This window comes from Apium graveolens, chromosome 7 (genome assembly GCF_009905375.1).
Source record: "Apium graveolens cultivar Ventura chromosome 7, ASM990537v1, whole genome shotgun sequence".
Classification (NCBI taxonomy): domain Eukaryota; kingdom Viridiplantae; phylum Streptophyta; class Magnoliopsida; order Apiales; family Apiaceae; genus Apium; species Apium graveolens.
In genome coordinates, this window is record NC_133653.1 from 162,783 (window position 1) to 179,957 (window position 17,175).

General features: G+C 31.5%; 1 protein-coding gene and 1 pseudogene across 1 annotated transcript; one reads left to right on the plus strand and one right to left on the minus strand.

The window, feature by feature from the left end:
- Positions 1-515: 515 nt before the first annotated feature.
- Positions 516-2,109, plus strand: LOC141672101 (putative phospholipid hydroperoxide glutathione peroxidase; annotated as a pseudogene).
- Positions 2,110-8,253: 6,144 nt separating this feature from the next.
- LOC141672091 (disease resistance protein RPP13-like) lies at positions 8,254-10,849 on the minus strand. Its single transcript, XM_074478589.1, has one exon. It carries the CDS (start codon positions 10,546-10,548, stop codon positions 8,539-8,541), a length of 2,010 nt encoding a protein of 669 aa, XP_074334690.1. The 5' UTR covers positions 10,549-10,849; the 3' UTR covers positions 8,254-8,538.
- Between the last annotated feature and the right edge of the window lie 6,326 nt (positions 10,850-17,175).

Consider the following 17,175-nt stretch of genomic DNA (forward strand, 5'->3'; position numbering starts at 1 on the left):
AAATTTCCTCTGTTCCAAATTACAAGTACCTTTGACTTTTTATACGTATTTTAAAATATATAAAAGTTAAAATTCCGCACACTTTTTTTTAGTTTTTCTTTTTTTGAATTAAAATTTAATATATATATATATATATATATACTTTCGTTCAAAATTTTTTTTTGAATTTTATTCACCTTAAAATACGTCTTAAAAAATTAAAAATTATTTTGTGACGTATTCAGTGAAGTTGATATAACTATTCTAGAATAATCAAATTCGAATCATAAAAGCAAAACGTGGCGTTTTCAATGGACGCTTCCAAAATATGAAAGCTAGCCACTTTATTCGAATTTAATCATTCTTTTAAATTTAATAATTTCTCATCTTTATTAAAATCTAACTGCACTCAAAATATCGGGCACGTGTCATAATATTAACCCCAACTATGCTCGTCCACATCTTTTGTATCTGCGTCATTGCTAACATAACGGTAAATGCCTATATATAGGCTTTGAGCTCCTCTTCTCTTCTTATCAACTTATACAAAATATTAACTTCATTTGCAAAAAGCACAAAAAAAAACTATTTTTATATTTTTGAGGTTTCAAGATTTTTAATATGGCCAGTGAATTAAGCAGTGTGCAATCCATCCATGACTTCACTGTCAAGGTTCTTTCATTTCTTTCTTTCGGTATAAATTTTTCCGTCGTAATAATTTTTTCGTCGTAAATGGTAGTGTAGGTTGAATGAATGCATTAAAAATGTTTGACTGATGATTGCAGGATGGCAAGGGTAATGATGTAGAGCTAAGCAAGTACAAGGGCAAAGTTTTGTTGATTGTCAATGTTGCATCTCAATGGTATGTTATTGATTTATCAATGACGTCGATCAATGATGTCAATGTTCTCTGTACAACAGGTCACATGTTTGATTTCCGCTCCACTTTGTAATATCCTGAGGATTTAGCAATATGTGCATTTGTTAAAGAAGTGTATTGGATTATGATTTGTTTGCTTTGATGTGCAGTGGCCTTACCACTTCAAACTATACAGAGTTGGCAGAGTTGTACCAGAAGTACAAGGATCAAGGTTGGTTTCACTGTCATGAGTTTAAGATCAAGCTTGTGTTAGCTGAAGCTGTTGTTGAAACCTTGCATTTGTTTAGTGTTTTTCGTGATTAACAATCTGGTGAGTGACTTTACAGTACTAGAGATTCTTGCATTTCCATGCAACCAGTTTAATGGACAGGAGCCTGGGACTAATGAAGAAATTGAAAACTTTGTCTGCACTCGTTTCAAAGCTGAATATCCTATCTTCAGTAAGGTAAGGATGTTAGTACACGTTTTGATCTTGAACTGCAGTATGCTAGACCTGTTTTGTCTGAGAAACTTATGTGGTTTTTCGATTATTTAGGTTGATGTGAATGGATCAGATGCTGCTCCGTTATACAAGTACCTCAAGTCCGTCAAAGGAGATGAAATTGAATGAAATTTTGCCAAGTTTTTAGTCGATAAAGATGGCAAACTTGTTGAACGTTATGCTCCCACAACCACTCCGCTTACCTTTGAGGTAACAATTACTTGCATGTCATTACACAAGTTAATTATATTGTGGCTAACATATGATCATTTCGACTTCTGCAGAATGATATCAAGAAAGTTTTAGGAGTCGCTTGATAACCGGGATTGAGGCCTGAGTTTTAATGGTCGACTACTAACTACCTCGTCTGCAACATGTATGGAGAATATAGCGTGTGATTGAGAAGATTTTAAAGAAAATATAGTTATGTTGTGAGTTTTATGAGTGTTTGCTCTGTGGAGCAAGGGAAATGTTCAGTGTAATGTGTGAATTCTATGTGTTTGCTGTAATGATGAATAATACAGAGATAAATTTTGTTAATTGATGTACTCATGTTAGTAAAGAATTACAAAAACTGCAGAATATTCTGGTCTAATCAGGTATTTATGAAATTATCTTCAAGCAATTCATAACATGTACATTATAAATTTGAACTATTTAACACCATGACATTATACACTTTAACCCAGTCTGGTTACCTTCTCAAGGAGATTATTCATTGTTATAGAGAAGGCATCTTGAAACTGTTCAAAATCTGAACTTGAATCTCCATACACCAATCCAGGCAACAATTCATACACTATATACCTCCTCATGTCATCCCTGGCCTTCTTAGGTATCTTCATTAGCCACTCTACCACATTCACCTTCAACTTTCTCACCTCTTCTTGATCTATAAACATTGAATACTTTCTGTGATCCTCAGGCAAATGCCATGAATATTGATAGTAAGCTGTGAAAGGACCAAAAAACACAGGAATGCAGCCTGATATTAGAGAATCAAATACGGATTTTCTAGTTGGACTGTCACCAGGAGGTTGTCCCACTAGCAGAAAATCAATCACTGGCTACTGTGTTCTGCTGGGTTCCTCACCAGTTTCGTGGAAAATGAAGAAACAGGCGGTTGTTGCTCGCTCTACTGCTGAGGCGGAGTACCGTGCTATGGCTTTAACTTGTTGTGAGGTCACATGGTTTTCTTCATTGCTCAAAGACATGGGACTTTCAAATCTCCCACCAACTGTTATCAAGACAGACAACCAAGTTGCTCTATCCATCGCTGCAAATCCAGTTCTTCATGAGCGCACGAAGCACATCGAGTTGGACTGTCATTATATAAGGGACAAGATTTCTGATGGCTCCGTTATTACTGATTATGTTCCTACCTACATGCAATTAGCTGATATATACTTACGAAGCCATTGACTGTGAAGCAGCACAACTATCTGCTTAGCAAGATTGGAGCCTCAGTTTCACCTCCGCTCCACTTGAGGGGGAGTAATGATGATAATGCAGCTGACAATGCAAATAATACTGATGGGAATGCCACATCTGCACCAGCATAAGAAAGACTCAAGGAGAGCACAAGCAGTCCCGAGAAGAGCACATGTTTTTCTGCAATTACTTTATTATTCTGTTATAGTAGGGGACCATGTACTCTTTCTATTTATCCAGTAGTATAGCTAGGGGTAAAGCGGACTTTTCTTTCCAAGGTTGTTATCTAGGATAAGCTGTCAAGGAATAAAAGGACAAACTTACATGTAATCCCACATATGGGAATTTGCTGAATTTCTAGTAAAAGTAGATCTGCATTCTCATATCCTCTCTTTTTCTTTCTGCATAGCTGATCATTTGCAAATAATTATTTAGTAATCAAGCAAGCCTTTAATTAATCTGGCATGAACTAAACATGAACAGAAGTGAGTTGGAAGTGTTGAAGATTAATGTGATGCAATATCCTAGCTTGGATTAATGTCGGATGCATGTCAAAATTGTATCATTATCGCAAAGAGGAACAACTCTTTATTTTGCACCGAGACATCAATTTGAAGATATTTTATGCATCATTTAGTATTATCAAATACTCCCTCCGTCTCAATTTATGTGTCTTGTTTGACTTTTTACGGTCAATTTATCTGTCTTGTTTGAATCAATTTGACCATCAAAAGTCAAATAAGACAGATAAATTGGGACGAAGGGAGTATAAAAATAATGAACAATTGGCCCTCTGGTTATGTCATATAAGGTTTTAAACTAAGTTGTATATTTATGTAGGGAGAATCAACCAAAATAATCTAATAATTTGAAGTGGTTTATGAAAATTATTTCAAAGGACTAAATCATTTGTAATGTATAATACTCCCTCTGTTTTTTAATATATGACTTTTGAATTTTTGGCACACATATTTAGGAGGGTTGGCCACATAGCTAGAATTATTATTTTTAAGAAATTCTTTTTTTAAATAAAAATATGAGATAAAAACTTTTATTCACAAAAAGAATTTTTCGAAAAAAATTATTTTAACTATATGATCAAACCTCCTAAACATGTGTGCCACAAAGTCAAACGTCATATATTAAAAAAACAGAGGGAGTAAATATGTTGAAGAGACTCTTAAACCTATAGTATCAAAATTGATGAAAAGTCTTGCTGATTTTTGTGTAAGAAAGTAGCACTTCTTATGTTTTAGTTTTACTCTATGTAATTTCAAAATTAGGGTCAGTGTTATGAAAATCAAGCTCATTTGCAATCTCCAGTTATCTCAAGAATGAAAAACTTATACAAAAAGGTATACTAAACTAAATAATTTACTAATACTAAACTAAATAATTTACTAATATCTTATAAAAGCATAAAAATTTATCATGTCAAGATAGGTTTTCGTATTATTTGATTGTTTTTACTACTTCACCCAATCAATCAATATAGACGGGAGCGTTTATGTGGCGCCTCTCAATTGTCTCATTCTATTTTTCTAATTTTCTCAATTTTTTGAGTTAATAAATATTAAAAACTACAATTACCTTATATTATTCTAAATATATTATCATCGTTCGTAATATTCTCCAAAAATTTCTATAAAATCTTGCATTAAGATTTTTCAAATCAACTTATCATTTTATTCTCCTAAAACTTCTACTTTTTATTTAAATCATCTTATCATCTTCATATTCTCATAAATTTCATTTTTAATACAATTTCTCCTCTTTCTCCTCAAATCAACTTACTATATTTTATTTTTTAGCATATGAAATATTACAAATCAATAATCTTTTCTTAGACAGTGAAAGGGCCATTTTTGCGGGCTAAAGAAAACTCAAGTTCCTTCAAGCTAATTTGCTCTGTTTTTAGGGAAGATATTCAACACAAGAAGAGTGTCTTGAACATGAAGGCACGTCTTAGGAGGACTAAAATTGTCCCAAAAGTAGGCTGCACGTTGGCTTGTTAATTGCATTGAGACTTGTTTAATATGCATAATTATGGATTTAAACCATAAGCTTGCATGGCTAATTATAATATTATAATGATGCATACAATGTAGGATCTTGTTGTTGACTTCTCTATTAGAGAATGATTGACTAATGTACAGCTTATGTATAATCATTATTTGATATTATGATGCCAAGAAACACCTCTGGCAGCATCTGTTGTTCATGACAGGCATCTAGTTACCAATGGATGATTCTGCTGCAATAAAGGTCAGGCCAAAGTGTATTCATGTCTGCTTATCGAACTAAAACTGCAGATCAATGTTGTTTAATCACTGTAGTAAAAAAGTGTGCAAGGACTATTTATCTTATAATGTGCAATTCGTTATCAGATATACCAGAAAGTTTTCCTTCTCCCAAACAAAATTCATAATGAAAACCAGATTTATGATTTTGAAATAAAGTTATTTGCCTTAAGCTCGCCGCAGGATAGTAATATCAACATATCTTGAGTTCGAATCTTGAGAATTTAATATTCTCAAAAAAATTATTTGGACACATAAAGTAACTATTGCCCTGACTCCTAGTTACCCTGTGTCATATCCTAAATGAGCATGATATACATGCTATTCTCTAATTTTTAAGTCATAAGCTTTTGGGTGAGCTAGCAAGTTGTCATGTATAATATGGTATTTAAGTGTTTATGCGACTTGATATTGCAGTTTTTAGGTATAGCACTAGATCAGAGAACCCCAAATATTTAGAACTAATAAGTGCTTGCAGACTTGTAGAGTTTGTTTTGGTGCCTGTTTGTGTTATATTATTGTTAAACAGTGGTATAATCAGAAAGTAACACGACTGCTAATTTAATAAAATATTAAATTAACATAACTAATAAATAATTGTATATTAGATTTTTTATTATTATTTGGATTTTTATTTTTATATAATTTGTTATTGCATATTTTTTTCTAATAAAATATTTTGTATTTATGTATAAATTTGTATTTGGTGCTAAAATAGAATTTTGTACGTCTGAATCTATAAATTACAATATATATATGATTCTATTTATATAAAAATAATATAGATATGAGGTATATAAAAATCAAAAAACGGTTAAAATATTACATATAAAATTATAAGTCATAGAAGAATAAAAAAAGAATAATAATGATATATTTAGAGATATAATAAGATTTTAAAAAGGGTGAAACCAAAAGTTTGTGAAACCTAAAAGGGTGAAACCAAAGTATTTCTTAAAAGGATGATTTCCCTTATTAATAACAATGTATGAAGAATTTCAAGTTTATTATTTTAATAAAGAATATAAAGAATCCTACGAGAAATTAAAATATTGTAATTATAATAAAATTCTAATAATTTATATTTAGTTAAAAATAACATAGAATTCTACATTAAATAAAAATTTAGAGCTCAAATCAAAATACAATCTAAGGGGATGAAACCAAGTACCCTATAAAGAAATAATTTAAAGTTCTACGGAAATAGAATTCTAATCATTTTAAGATTTGAATAATTTTATTATTTTTTAGGGATGAAACCAAAATACTGTGTTTATAATATCCATATCATTTTATAAAAATGTAATTTTACCAACAAATTAAAAAAAAAAAATATTCTAATTTAAACATATACATATTTACTTGGTTATTGTTTATATTTTTCGTGGCCTATTTAGTTGAGCCAATTTATGAACCTACTTATTTTAAAACATAATTAAAAATATGATTCAAAATTATATAAATAATAAAAAAACATGACTTATAAAATATAAAAAACGGGTGAAAATAAAACATATAATCATGTAGAAATAAAAAATGATAAAAACAATACATTTGGAATTATAACATAAATCATGAAAGATTAAACCAAATTATGTGGAACTAAAAAATCTATACTATACTATAATAGCTGGAATAGAGATAATTAACGGTTTGGTTCAACGATAATTTCCTAATTTTGATTATGACAAAAATAGATAAATAGTGTTATATATCTAATAAACTACTAAATTATTAAATTACTACTAAATATACTAAACTACGAATATAATTTATCCTATTATTAAAAGATATAAATAATAGTGTTATATATCTGCTAAACTACTAAATTGTTAAACATTTTTAATCTATTTATTCTAATAAATTACGACCACATGTTATTCTGTTATTTTTATTATAAATTTATAATCATTATATATTTATATAAATATTTTAAAAATATGATATAACTGGATAAATAAAAATTTAAAATATTTATGCTAGTATAACTTAACAAGGGGTTTAGTTTAGTTATTAATTTATAAACACACTCTTATATATCTTGGTTTTGTGTTTATATGTATATGTATCTAATCTAACGTGTGTTTATTGAATTTTCTTAATTAGGCTTCACGGGATTGAATTTGAGGAGATTTATGTTTCTATTACCAAGGGTCAGCAGTTCACTCCTGAATATAAAGGTTCCTTTTTTTAAAATTGTTATTGTTTTTAGTTTGATGTTTATATTTGCTAATTGTGGGAGGTTTTCTTTAGCTTACTTGTTGTGATTGTGTTTAGTGGAACTGAATTTGGAAGAATTGGTAATAGAGCTAATAGTTTTGGCCAAAAAAATTGTTAAATCCGACATTCGTCTAATTATCATGTATTATGTATCAGGAGATCTTCATTGTGCCTTATTTGGGGCTTCAAGAAGAATACACGACCAGTTAGTTTATTTGGAGTAACAATTGTCCTGACTCCTAGTTACCCTAAATGAGCCTTTTGATGAGTGAGGAAACTTGCTACCACCTGAGCAGGATATACATGCTATTCTCTAATCTTTAAGTCATAAGGTTTTGGGTGAGCTAGCAAGTTGCCATGTATAATATAACATATCTAGTGTATTCAAGTGTTTGTGTAACTTGATATTGCAGTTTTTAGGTATAGCGCTAGATCAGAGAACCCCAAGTATTTGCAGAGTTAGCATTATCTTACAACACAAATACTAATATAATTCACGTCTTTAGTCAGTTTATATTTAACGTAATTGCTTGCAGACTCGTAGAGTCTGTTTTGGTGCATGTTTGTGTTATATTACTACTAAACACTAGTATAATCAGAAAGTTGATGTTATCATCTTCCAAAATAGCTTTCAGTAATAAAATCCAATGGGGAAATTGCCAGCAATTGTTCATAGAAGTTACAAGCTCTCACCGTAACTAACTTTCCATTGCTAATGGACTTTTACCTTTTTTATATGTTTCTAAATATGAAAGTTATTACTTTTACCTTTTTTTTCAGTTTGTTATGTTCAGCATAGGACACTTAAACCTCTACTTGGTGGTAAATTAGATCTTAAACCTCTACCATATAAATATAAGATAAATAAGAGTCAAAAGACGGATAAAAATAATAAATATAAAATTATTATAAGTCATATATGAAAGTAATCCATTTAAAATTATAACAGAATTCAAAAAGAGTGAAAGCAAAAGTTGTTAAACCAACAAGCGGTGAAAGTATCATGTATTTCATAGTTCATACCATTAAACAAAATTAATCTTGCCTATGTTTCTTAAAATAAACAGGGAAATTATAAATTAAATATTGCAAAAAATTTAAAAAGTAAAGTTCATGGAACTGCAGGAGCATCATCGGCTTTTTGCTAGTTGTACATGAATCTTCTTAAGGTTTGGACAATAATCTAATTGTACAGGAATGTTCTAAGCCTAGTTTATAGCTTTTTGCCAGTTAAAATTGCAAAGAATTTAAGAAATGAAGTCTGTAACCCAGCGTTCTAATTGTACAGGAATGTTCTTCAGTTTTGGACAGTCAAGTGTTTGAAATTGTTTGAGAGAAGGGAAAGCTCCGTCCTCAACTTCCAATTCTTCCAGATCGACGAAATCCTTTAATCTCAGAATTTGAAGACTTGGAAACCCATTCTCACTGCATACCATTTTGTTTAAATACAGGTTAAAAGCCAACTGAAGAGCGGTGAGATTCGACAAACTTCCCAGAATGGGCATTGGATCTTCTGTCAACTCACTGAAGCTTAGACTTAAATCCGTGATTGAATCGGGCAGATGACATAGTTCCGATGGATCTTTTAGAGTACCGAATAAGGACACGCTCTTGAGATGATTGCAAGACGAGAGTGGCTTGAGTGTTGGAATATTAACAGACATAAACCGTAGGCTGAATGTTTGGAGACTTGTTAAATTGGCTACAGACTCCAGCGTGTATCCTTCTTCTGCTTCTTCTTCTCTATCACATATAGAGAGTGCATGGAGGTTGGTGAGATTAACAGTGTCAATCTTCATCCATTCTTTACACTCTATACGACAACCACCAAGAGTTTGTAACTTTGTTTGGTGCTTACCTATATTCAAACTCCCTCTAATTTCAATGTCTAAATGTCTCAATTCATGAAGCTCACATATCTCCCTAGGAACTGTGTAGTATGTTCTCCAACCACCGTGCAAGGTTTGTAGCTTTTTAAGCTTGCCTATACTTGGTGGAATTTCTATAGGTCCATAAGAATAACTCTCACCACCCATTAAGCACAAGTACTTTAAGTGAACTAAATCTCCTATTTCTTCTGGTATTCTCTCTAAGCCTACACTTATCATATCTAGGACTTTGATATTTTTGAATCTGGTGCACAGCAACTTCATTTCTTTTAATTCAAGTTTAGAATAATTTACTAGTGCTAGTGAACGCAAACTTGAAGCATCAAATCTACGCCCATCTAATTTCAAGTACTCCCCTATATCGTTGTAAATGACATGACGCGCTTGTCCTTCCAACAAATGGTGTTTACCTGAGTCCGAAACGACCAACAACTTGTGCTCCTTTGCTTTATTTATGGCAAGATCACGTACAAGATCATGGACCCGGAAACTCTCAACTTCTCCATTCCATAGCAATTTATTAACCTGAAGCAAATTACGATTAATTAGCTCCTTCAAACAATCTTCAGCCAAATCCTCCATGATTACTCCTTCACCTTCCTCGGCTTCTGATATGAATTCCTCTGCAATCCATAGACGCTTCAACTCGTCCAAATCAATCCCATGGTCTTCCGGGTACCTTGCAAGGTAGAGAAAACAGTCTTTCTTTTGGGGAGACAAGTCATTAAAACTCAAACTCAGTATTTCTCCAATCTGGGGAGACAAGTCATTATCCTTCAAGTGTCTCCATATATGCTCCTTCACCTTTGACCAATAATCATAGCTCATGTTGTGTGATAAGAGACCGCTCAGTACCACGATTGCAAGTGGTAAACCACGACATTTACCAACCATCTCCCTTCCTAATTTCTTCAAATTTGGGGTTGTTGGTTCAGCTCTCTTACAGAACAGTTCCCAGCTCTCATCTTCTGTTAGAAAACGGAGTCGATGGACAAAACATTTGTCATCTGCCATCTCTGCAACTTTTTTGTTGCGGGTGGTTATGATGATTCTACTACCATTTTTCTGGTCTGGAAACGCATCTTTTATCTGGATCCATGCCTTGATGTCCCATATATCATCAATCAACGCCAAGTAGCAGCCTCTATCTTCAAGTAACTTTGTCAAATACTGCAGCAAATCATACTCATCCATGGTTGACATATATTGTTCGTGCTCAGGCCCCATAAAAGACTTTATTATTCTCTTTAGAACATCTTTTATGTTATAATCGTTGGAAACACAAACCATAGCACAAGTATCAAAATTTCTCAACTCGCTAGAGTTGTAAAACTTTGTGGCAAGTGAAGTCTTGCCCGAACCCCCCATACCAGTAATTTTTATGTGACTCAGGGAGGCTGGGCAACTGAAGATTGTATGGTCTATAATTACAAGTATGAAACTAATAATGCCAGCAAGATGCTTTTAATTATTTCAATTTTCACAACTAGACTAAGAGCATGTGTATGGTGGCCCTATAAATTATTTGTCCTTTTGTGGTCTATAGTTACTAAGAGTATGTGGTCTATAAAAATATTTTTAGGTACAGTTTTTGGGAAAAATAAATAGATGAAAAGGATCACTATAATTTCTAATATTTGTATGTACTATTTTTATTTTATGCTATTTTATGAATAATTTATGTCCCCGGGGTTGATTTTGATTGCATTGTGTTATTTCCTATATATAATCGCGGTTAATGGTAAAAATGTTTATAAAGCTTTCAATGTTGTGCCTGTAAGATGCTTTAAATTCTTTTAATTTTCACAACTGGACTGAAGATTGCCTGGTCTATAGTAACTAAAAGCATGTGTATGGTGTCCCTATAAAACAGAAAACAGAGCACTGTCCTTTCAATTATTTTTTGGGTTAAATGGCGTTTGGGTCACCCAACTGACCGGAAACTTGCAGTTTGGTCATCCAACTCAAAAAACTTTTAATCACATCATTTTACTCTTAAAAATTTTCATCCAGGTCACTCGCCGTTACATTCCGTTAAAAACTTGTCGGAATGCTAACTAAGCTTGCTGACTTGGTTTAAATAAATTAACCCTGGCATGTACAGTCAGATATTTTGTATAATATTTCTGAAAAAATGGTCTCAAATGTCACTTCAACGCGATATTTAGTATAATATTTTGAGTTTAAGCTTAAAACTCAGTTGCTTATGATTTTGGGGTTCAAATTTTTGTATTTTTCTATTAAAACGCAAGCCAATATTTGGTTTTCAGCAGTACATTTCCTTTTATTTATTTATTTATATTTCCTTTTATCTCTGATTAGATAATATTGTGTTTTTAAACTTAAGACACAATTTTAAGGGATTTCGTATTTTATTCATATGTTAATATTTTTAAATTTAAATGGAGGATTGATGAAACCTAAAATATTAAAAATAATTAATTAAGACACTAAACCCTAGATTAAATTAGGGTTCGGATTATGGTCTAAAAATCCTAAACCCTAAATTCTAAACCATTACTTGGTGTACATATTTATTAATTTATTTTTTAATATTCCTAAAATTCAAAGGGAGATTGGTAAACTCTAAAATGTTTAAAATTATTAGATTAGTTGTATCTTTATTTCAATTTTTTCATATTTTTAAAATCCAAATGTGAATTATTAAACACTAAAAAATTAAAAAATTGTTGAATTAGGGTCCACGCTTGAATTTTAAAAAAATTAATTTAAAAATTTCATATTTTTGAAAACTAAAAAATATGAAAATATAAAATATTAATTAAAAACGAATGAAAACATTATTTTAGGTTATGTTTTATTGTTAAAAATATAACATAAAATATTATTTAGGTCCCGTAACGTGACTTAAAGTGATGTAATAAATTCAAGAAAAAACAAAAAAAAAATATAGTTGAAAAATATCAATTGAACTGCCGTTTTCCTTATTTTAAAAAACGTGAACAGAGATTAAATTTTGAAGTAATATTTGGGGTTATAAATGACAGTGAGGGCTATTTGTCCACAATAGTGACATAACGTGCCTTTTTCTTAATTGGTAGCAATTTTCCTTTTTGTTTTCAGAACGGTAGAGATTGAAAATTTAAACAAGCTATTTTTTTAGAGTTTTTCAAATTAGAAGATGTTTAGTAATTTTTTTTATTAAAAAATTAGAAACAAGAAAAACCATTTTTCTTGAAATGACACGAAGTATTTGAATTGTCGTAACAGTGAAGGGAAAGATTAAATAATTATATCGAAAGAGTTTTAAATTATAAAAATAATTTGCATTTACCCGAACATACAATATCATAAAAAACAGAACAAATGTCTAGGACTTATGCAGTGCAATTCAATTTCCAAGGACATACTTGTGATATGAGGCTCTGTGCATCTCTAATTAGGATAACCAAAGTACAGACTGAATGTTTGTAGACTTGTTAAGTTAGTTATGGACTCCAAAGTGTAACCATCTCCTTTTTCTTCCCTTAATATAAACAGTGTACAAAGGTTAGTGAGATTAATTGTATCAATCTTGATCCATTCTTTATACTCTATAGTATAAAGTAACTTTGTTTGCTATTCAAATCCCCTCTAATTAGGATGTGTAGACACCTCAACTCAAACTTGTCCGTTTCAGTAGCAGGAATATCTCGTGTGACAAGATCCTTATCGTCCTTGATGTCAACAATAGGACTACTCTCTCGTATGCTCACTTTGAGTTCACTACGCCATAGATGGCCTATAGCAACCGCCCCCTCAAGAAATGTTACTTAAAATGTTACCCTAGATATGATACTTATGAGCTAATTTAACATTGTGTTTTTTGTGTTATCTTAGCCAGAAACATGGCGTTGCATTAGGTAAACAGTGTTGTAGCTTGTAACTTTTTTGTCAAAGTGTTACATTAGAGTATTAAAATATATATTCTATTTTTTTAAAAATTAAATATTAATTTAAATTTATTTTTCAAAGATATAAGCTGATATACCAATTTAATAAATGAGATACATGATACACGAATCTTTTATATAACAATTTTTTTAAAATAATAAATTTCAAAAAATTTAAGATAAAAATTTTAAAAGTAATAAAAAATTAAATAATATAAATTCCCCTGCTTTTGATATGAGCACTAATATACAACTATACAAGTTTTAAAAATCAAAAATATAAAAATAAGAATTATAAATTTTATAAATACAAATAACTAACTTTTTTAAAAATATTAAGTTAAATTTAATTAATTTATTAAAATAATAATGATAATTATATGAATATTACTGGTCAATTCGAAGGGGAAATATTTGGGCTCAAGCGGGTAAAAGTTTAGCAAATGGCCGCCCAATTTTCTCAGAAATTTTGAAAACTTCAAACACTCTCATTTCCCGTCCCTCTCTTGCAATTCCTCTCTCCCTCTCAACATTTTAGATTTCTCTCTCCATATTCTCTCTGGTTAATCTCTATTCTTTTTTTGTATCTCTTTCTGATGTCTTACTCTCTACCAGTAATCTCTGTTGTATAATTAAGGATTTACTTTCCTAATTAGGGTTCAATTGAATTGGGGTTTCGTCAACTATGGATTTGGTTTTTCAATTAGGGCTTAAGCTTTGCGGGATTATTATTAATTATTGTTCTTTTTGTTTTGTAATTGTAGATGCGACCCTTATGTTTTTGTCGAGTGAAACTTTGCGTTCGCTCTGGTTCGTTACGCTCGTTGGATCCTTAGTAAAGGTCCGAGTTATGTTGCAAATCTAATTCAAATCTTCTGCACTGCTTTTGGTACCTTCTCTTGGGGTATGTATGGGGTCGACAAGGGTAATAAGATCTGAATGTACTCTTTCTATTTTCCCCCAATTTTTTATTATTTTTATTTGTTTGTAATTTGCTGATTTTTCTGTCTTTTTGTTGTCAATCTTATGTTATTTTGTGTTTTCGAGCTCGTATATGGTATAACCTTTGTTAACTGAAAGTATTGGGACCCTTTGATATTCATTTTCACTGATCAAGTAGATGGGAGGCATGAGTCCTTCAAGCATGCGATTTTGGATTAGGATTGGTAAGCAACATCCTTTTTTCCTCGCTTCATCACTTGTCAATTTAATTTAATTTTGGTTTCTTATTATCTATAATATTCAAATTTAGTGTACAAGTTGTGTTTAAGTGGAATTTAGTGTATAAGTTCTAAATTACTCATTTCTTCTGGTTTGTAATATAATTATATGTTTTCTCATAACTCGCGATGGCTTAAAGAAAAAGGATCATTTATATATTTAGTGTACAATTTGTGTTTAAGTTGGTCAGGGTGATGTACAGGGGAATGGAGTTGGGGCGCACCAAGCGGGTGTGGTCCAGGGGTCGAGTGTGGTGCACGGTTCGGGTGCGGTGGGGCAGTATGGTGGAGTAGGTGGAGTGACTAGTTATAGTTGTGCTATATTACAGTAAACACCTTTAATAGCTCGTAATTTTACAAAGCAAGTCAACTCAGTGTAACTGTAATTTGATGATAATGTGATATCTTTCAGTTGATTGCAGATACACTACCTTTCTAGTTCCAATATTGATGGAACAGATGAATATTACGAAAGACTTGATGGAAAAGACTCGAAGATCATCTAAAAGATTTAACCCATGCAAAGATGGTGCAGGAAGACACTCTGCTGTTTGAAGATGAGTTGCAAGATGATGATTACTTTCCAAGTTTGCCTTTTGCTGCAATGTTTTCTTGTTTTAAGGTAATAAGCTATTTACACAAAGCATTCGAAAGAGTAAAATGTCCTTGTGATTAAGTATTTCTAATTTCCCGTGCTTAATATGCCACTGTAATTATTATCTGTTTTTTTTTTGTTTTTTTTAATAACACACTCACAGTTTCTTCTTTACTTTGACAAGGTTTGAACCTTAAACCTGCCGTCAAAAGGGATAAATTGATACTTCAGGCTTCGAGCTTAGAGCCTTTTGGTTGTTATCTGTTCATTTTGATCACATTATTTCGAAAACTTCCATATTATAGTTTGGTAGCATTTAATATAACATGAGATCCTGCATTTTGGTAATTATTAGAATGCGAACTGTAGCTTGGAACTTTATGTCATCATCATACTCTATATACCATAGAATCCTTTGACTTAATTATACTCTAGAACTGTTTATCAGGAATCAAAGATGATACACCACGTGCTACTTGCCCTTTCACTTCATGCACCTCTTCCTTCTGTATACTGAACTACAACTATTGATACGATTATAAATGGAGAGTTCTATGTATTTGCTATTTCGATGAACTACGTGTGATGGTGATATAAATTAAGCGCAGAAGAATCTGATGTTATGAATCAGCACTCGTCGCTATGCTTTTAATGAAAAACTGAAACTGGATTAGCTAAATTTGTAACGAAAGTTTGCGGCTTATGGATAATAGAAAATAGGGCAGAGCTGGAGTTTATAATTGGTGAAGTAAAACAACGGCCACCAAAACCAACTCAGCTACTTAGATTCAGTACTAATATGGAAACAACAATGATAACTGTGCATTCTTGCATATATATATATATAAATATATTAAGTTATATAGGTTTTTATGACCTAAATATTAGTGTAATATATCCAAAAGTATCTAAGCTGTCTTACCTAGTAAGAACAATATTCTATAGTTGTGTATCTAACTATTTTCTGTGTGCCTAATCAGGCCATAGGTTTGAAGGTCACTTGCTTATTATGCTATTGTTCAGAAGGGGACAACATGCCTGATTCTTTCCAGTTGGCTGAAGCAGCAAACAAAGATATTCAAGGTGAGTTGTTTTTTTAAACACTTTTATATTTAAGTTAATCCCTTTTTCTATTCGGAGGTGTATTTGTTACATTTTCATAATCCATCGAGGCTCCTGCATGCATAAGATATCCAAATGCATAAGATATCCAAAATTTGACTATATTGAAATATTTTCATACTTTCTATGCATATATGCTCTGAAAAGTTAAGTCGGAATTGTTGTAAAGAAAGAAAAGGCAATAGTAAACTAGTGTAACATGTAATACATGTTTTTGCAGCTACTCTCAGATTCAAGCATTTTTTTATGAATCAAGTGGAGTGAAAGATGGGATAGAGGCTTACTTAGATAATTTAGTTTACCTTTACGTTGTGATCAGGTTTTATTTTCTTCTTTTGTGAAAATTTGATATGTGAATGACTTGGTAAATTTATTTACGCTTGATGTCAATGAGATGGTATCCTCTTCCTTTTGCTGGATATGCTCCCTATGAAGAATCTGTTTTAAACTTTAACTTCTAAATTCTATCACATCTCTTATTACTTCAATCCCAGGAGCATTAATGTTGTATGTATATATGCATCAGGTATGTAAAATAGTAGTTGTTATAGAATATATAAGTACAATACTTTTGCATGGGGTATATATAGGTTATTGTATGGCCTAACCTTTATTTTTTTCTCATTTCAGCTTTAACAACTATATATTTGTTGATGAATGCATACGTGTCAAGTTCTCGGCAGCTACTAGCAGGAAGTGGAACATGTTTTGGGATGTAGATTAGTTGGTTGTATTGGTTAAATTTATTGTGATTTCTGTAGATTGTAGACTGGTTATGAATGTAGTTGAGATTATGAAATTTGGAATGTATTAGATTAATGTAATATATTTTCAAATTTTGCAGTCGATTTCAAACTTTTTGATATTAGTTTTTCATTTTTCTTCCTGGTAAGTTATTACAGTAGCTTCATAAAGTGTTAGAGTAGGTTGTTCAAAGTGTTACCCCTGGTAAAAATTTGATGCTACCACTGTGGAACTCATATGCCACATCACCACTGTGAACCTACATGCCATGTCATCGCTGTGGGCCCCACTGGTGGGCCCCATTTTTTTTGGAAAATCTAAGTGCAAAGGTAACATACATAATGTGATACTATAAACACAGATTGATATTACCTTTGACTGCTATTGTAACACAAATGTCAATGTTACACCAGGGTAAACG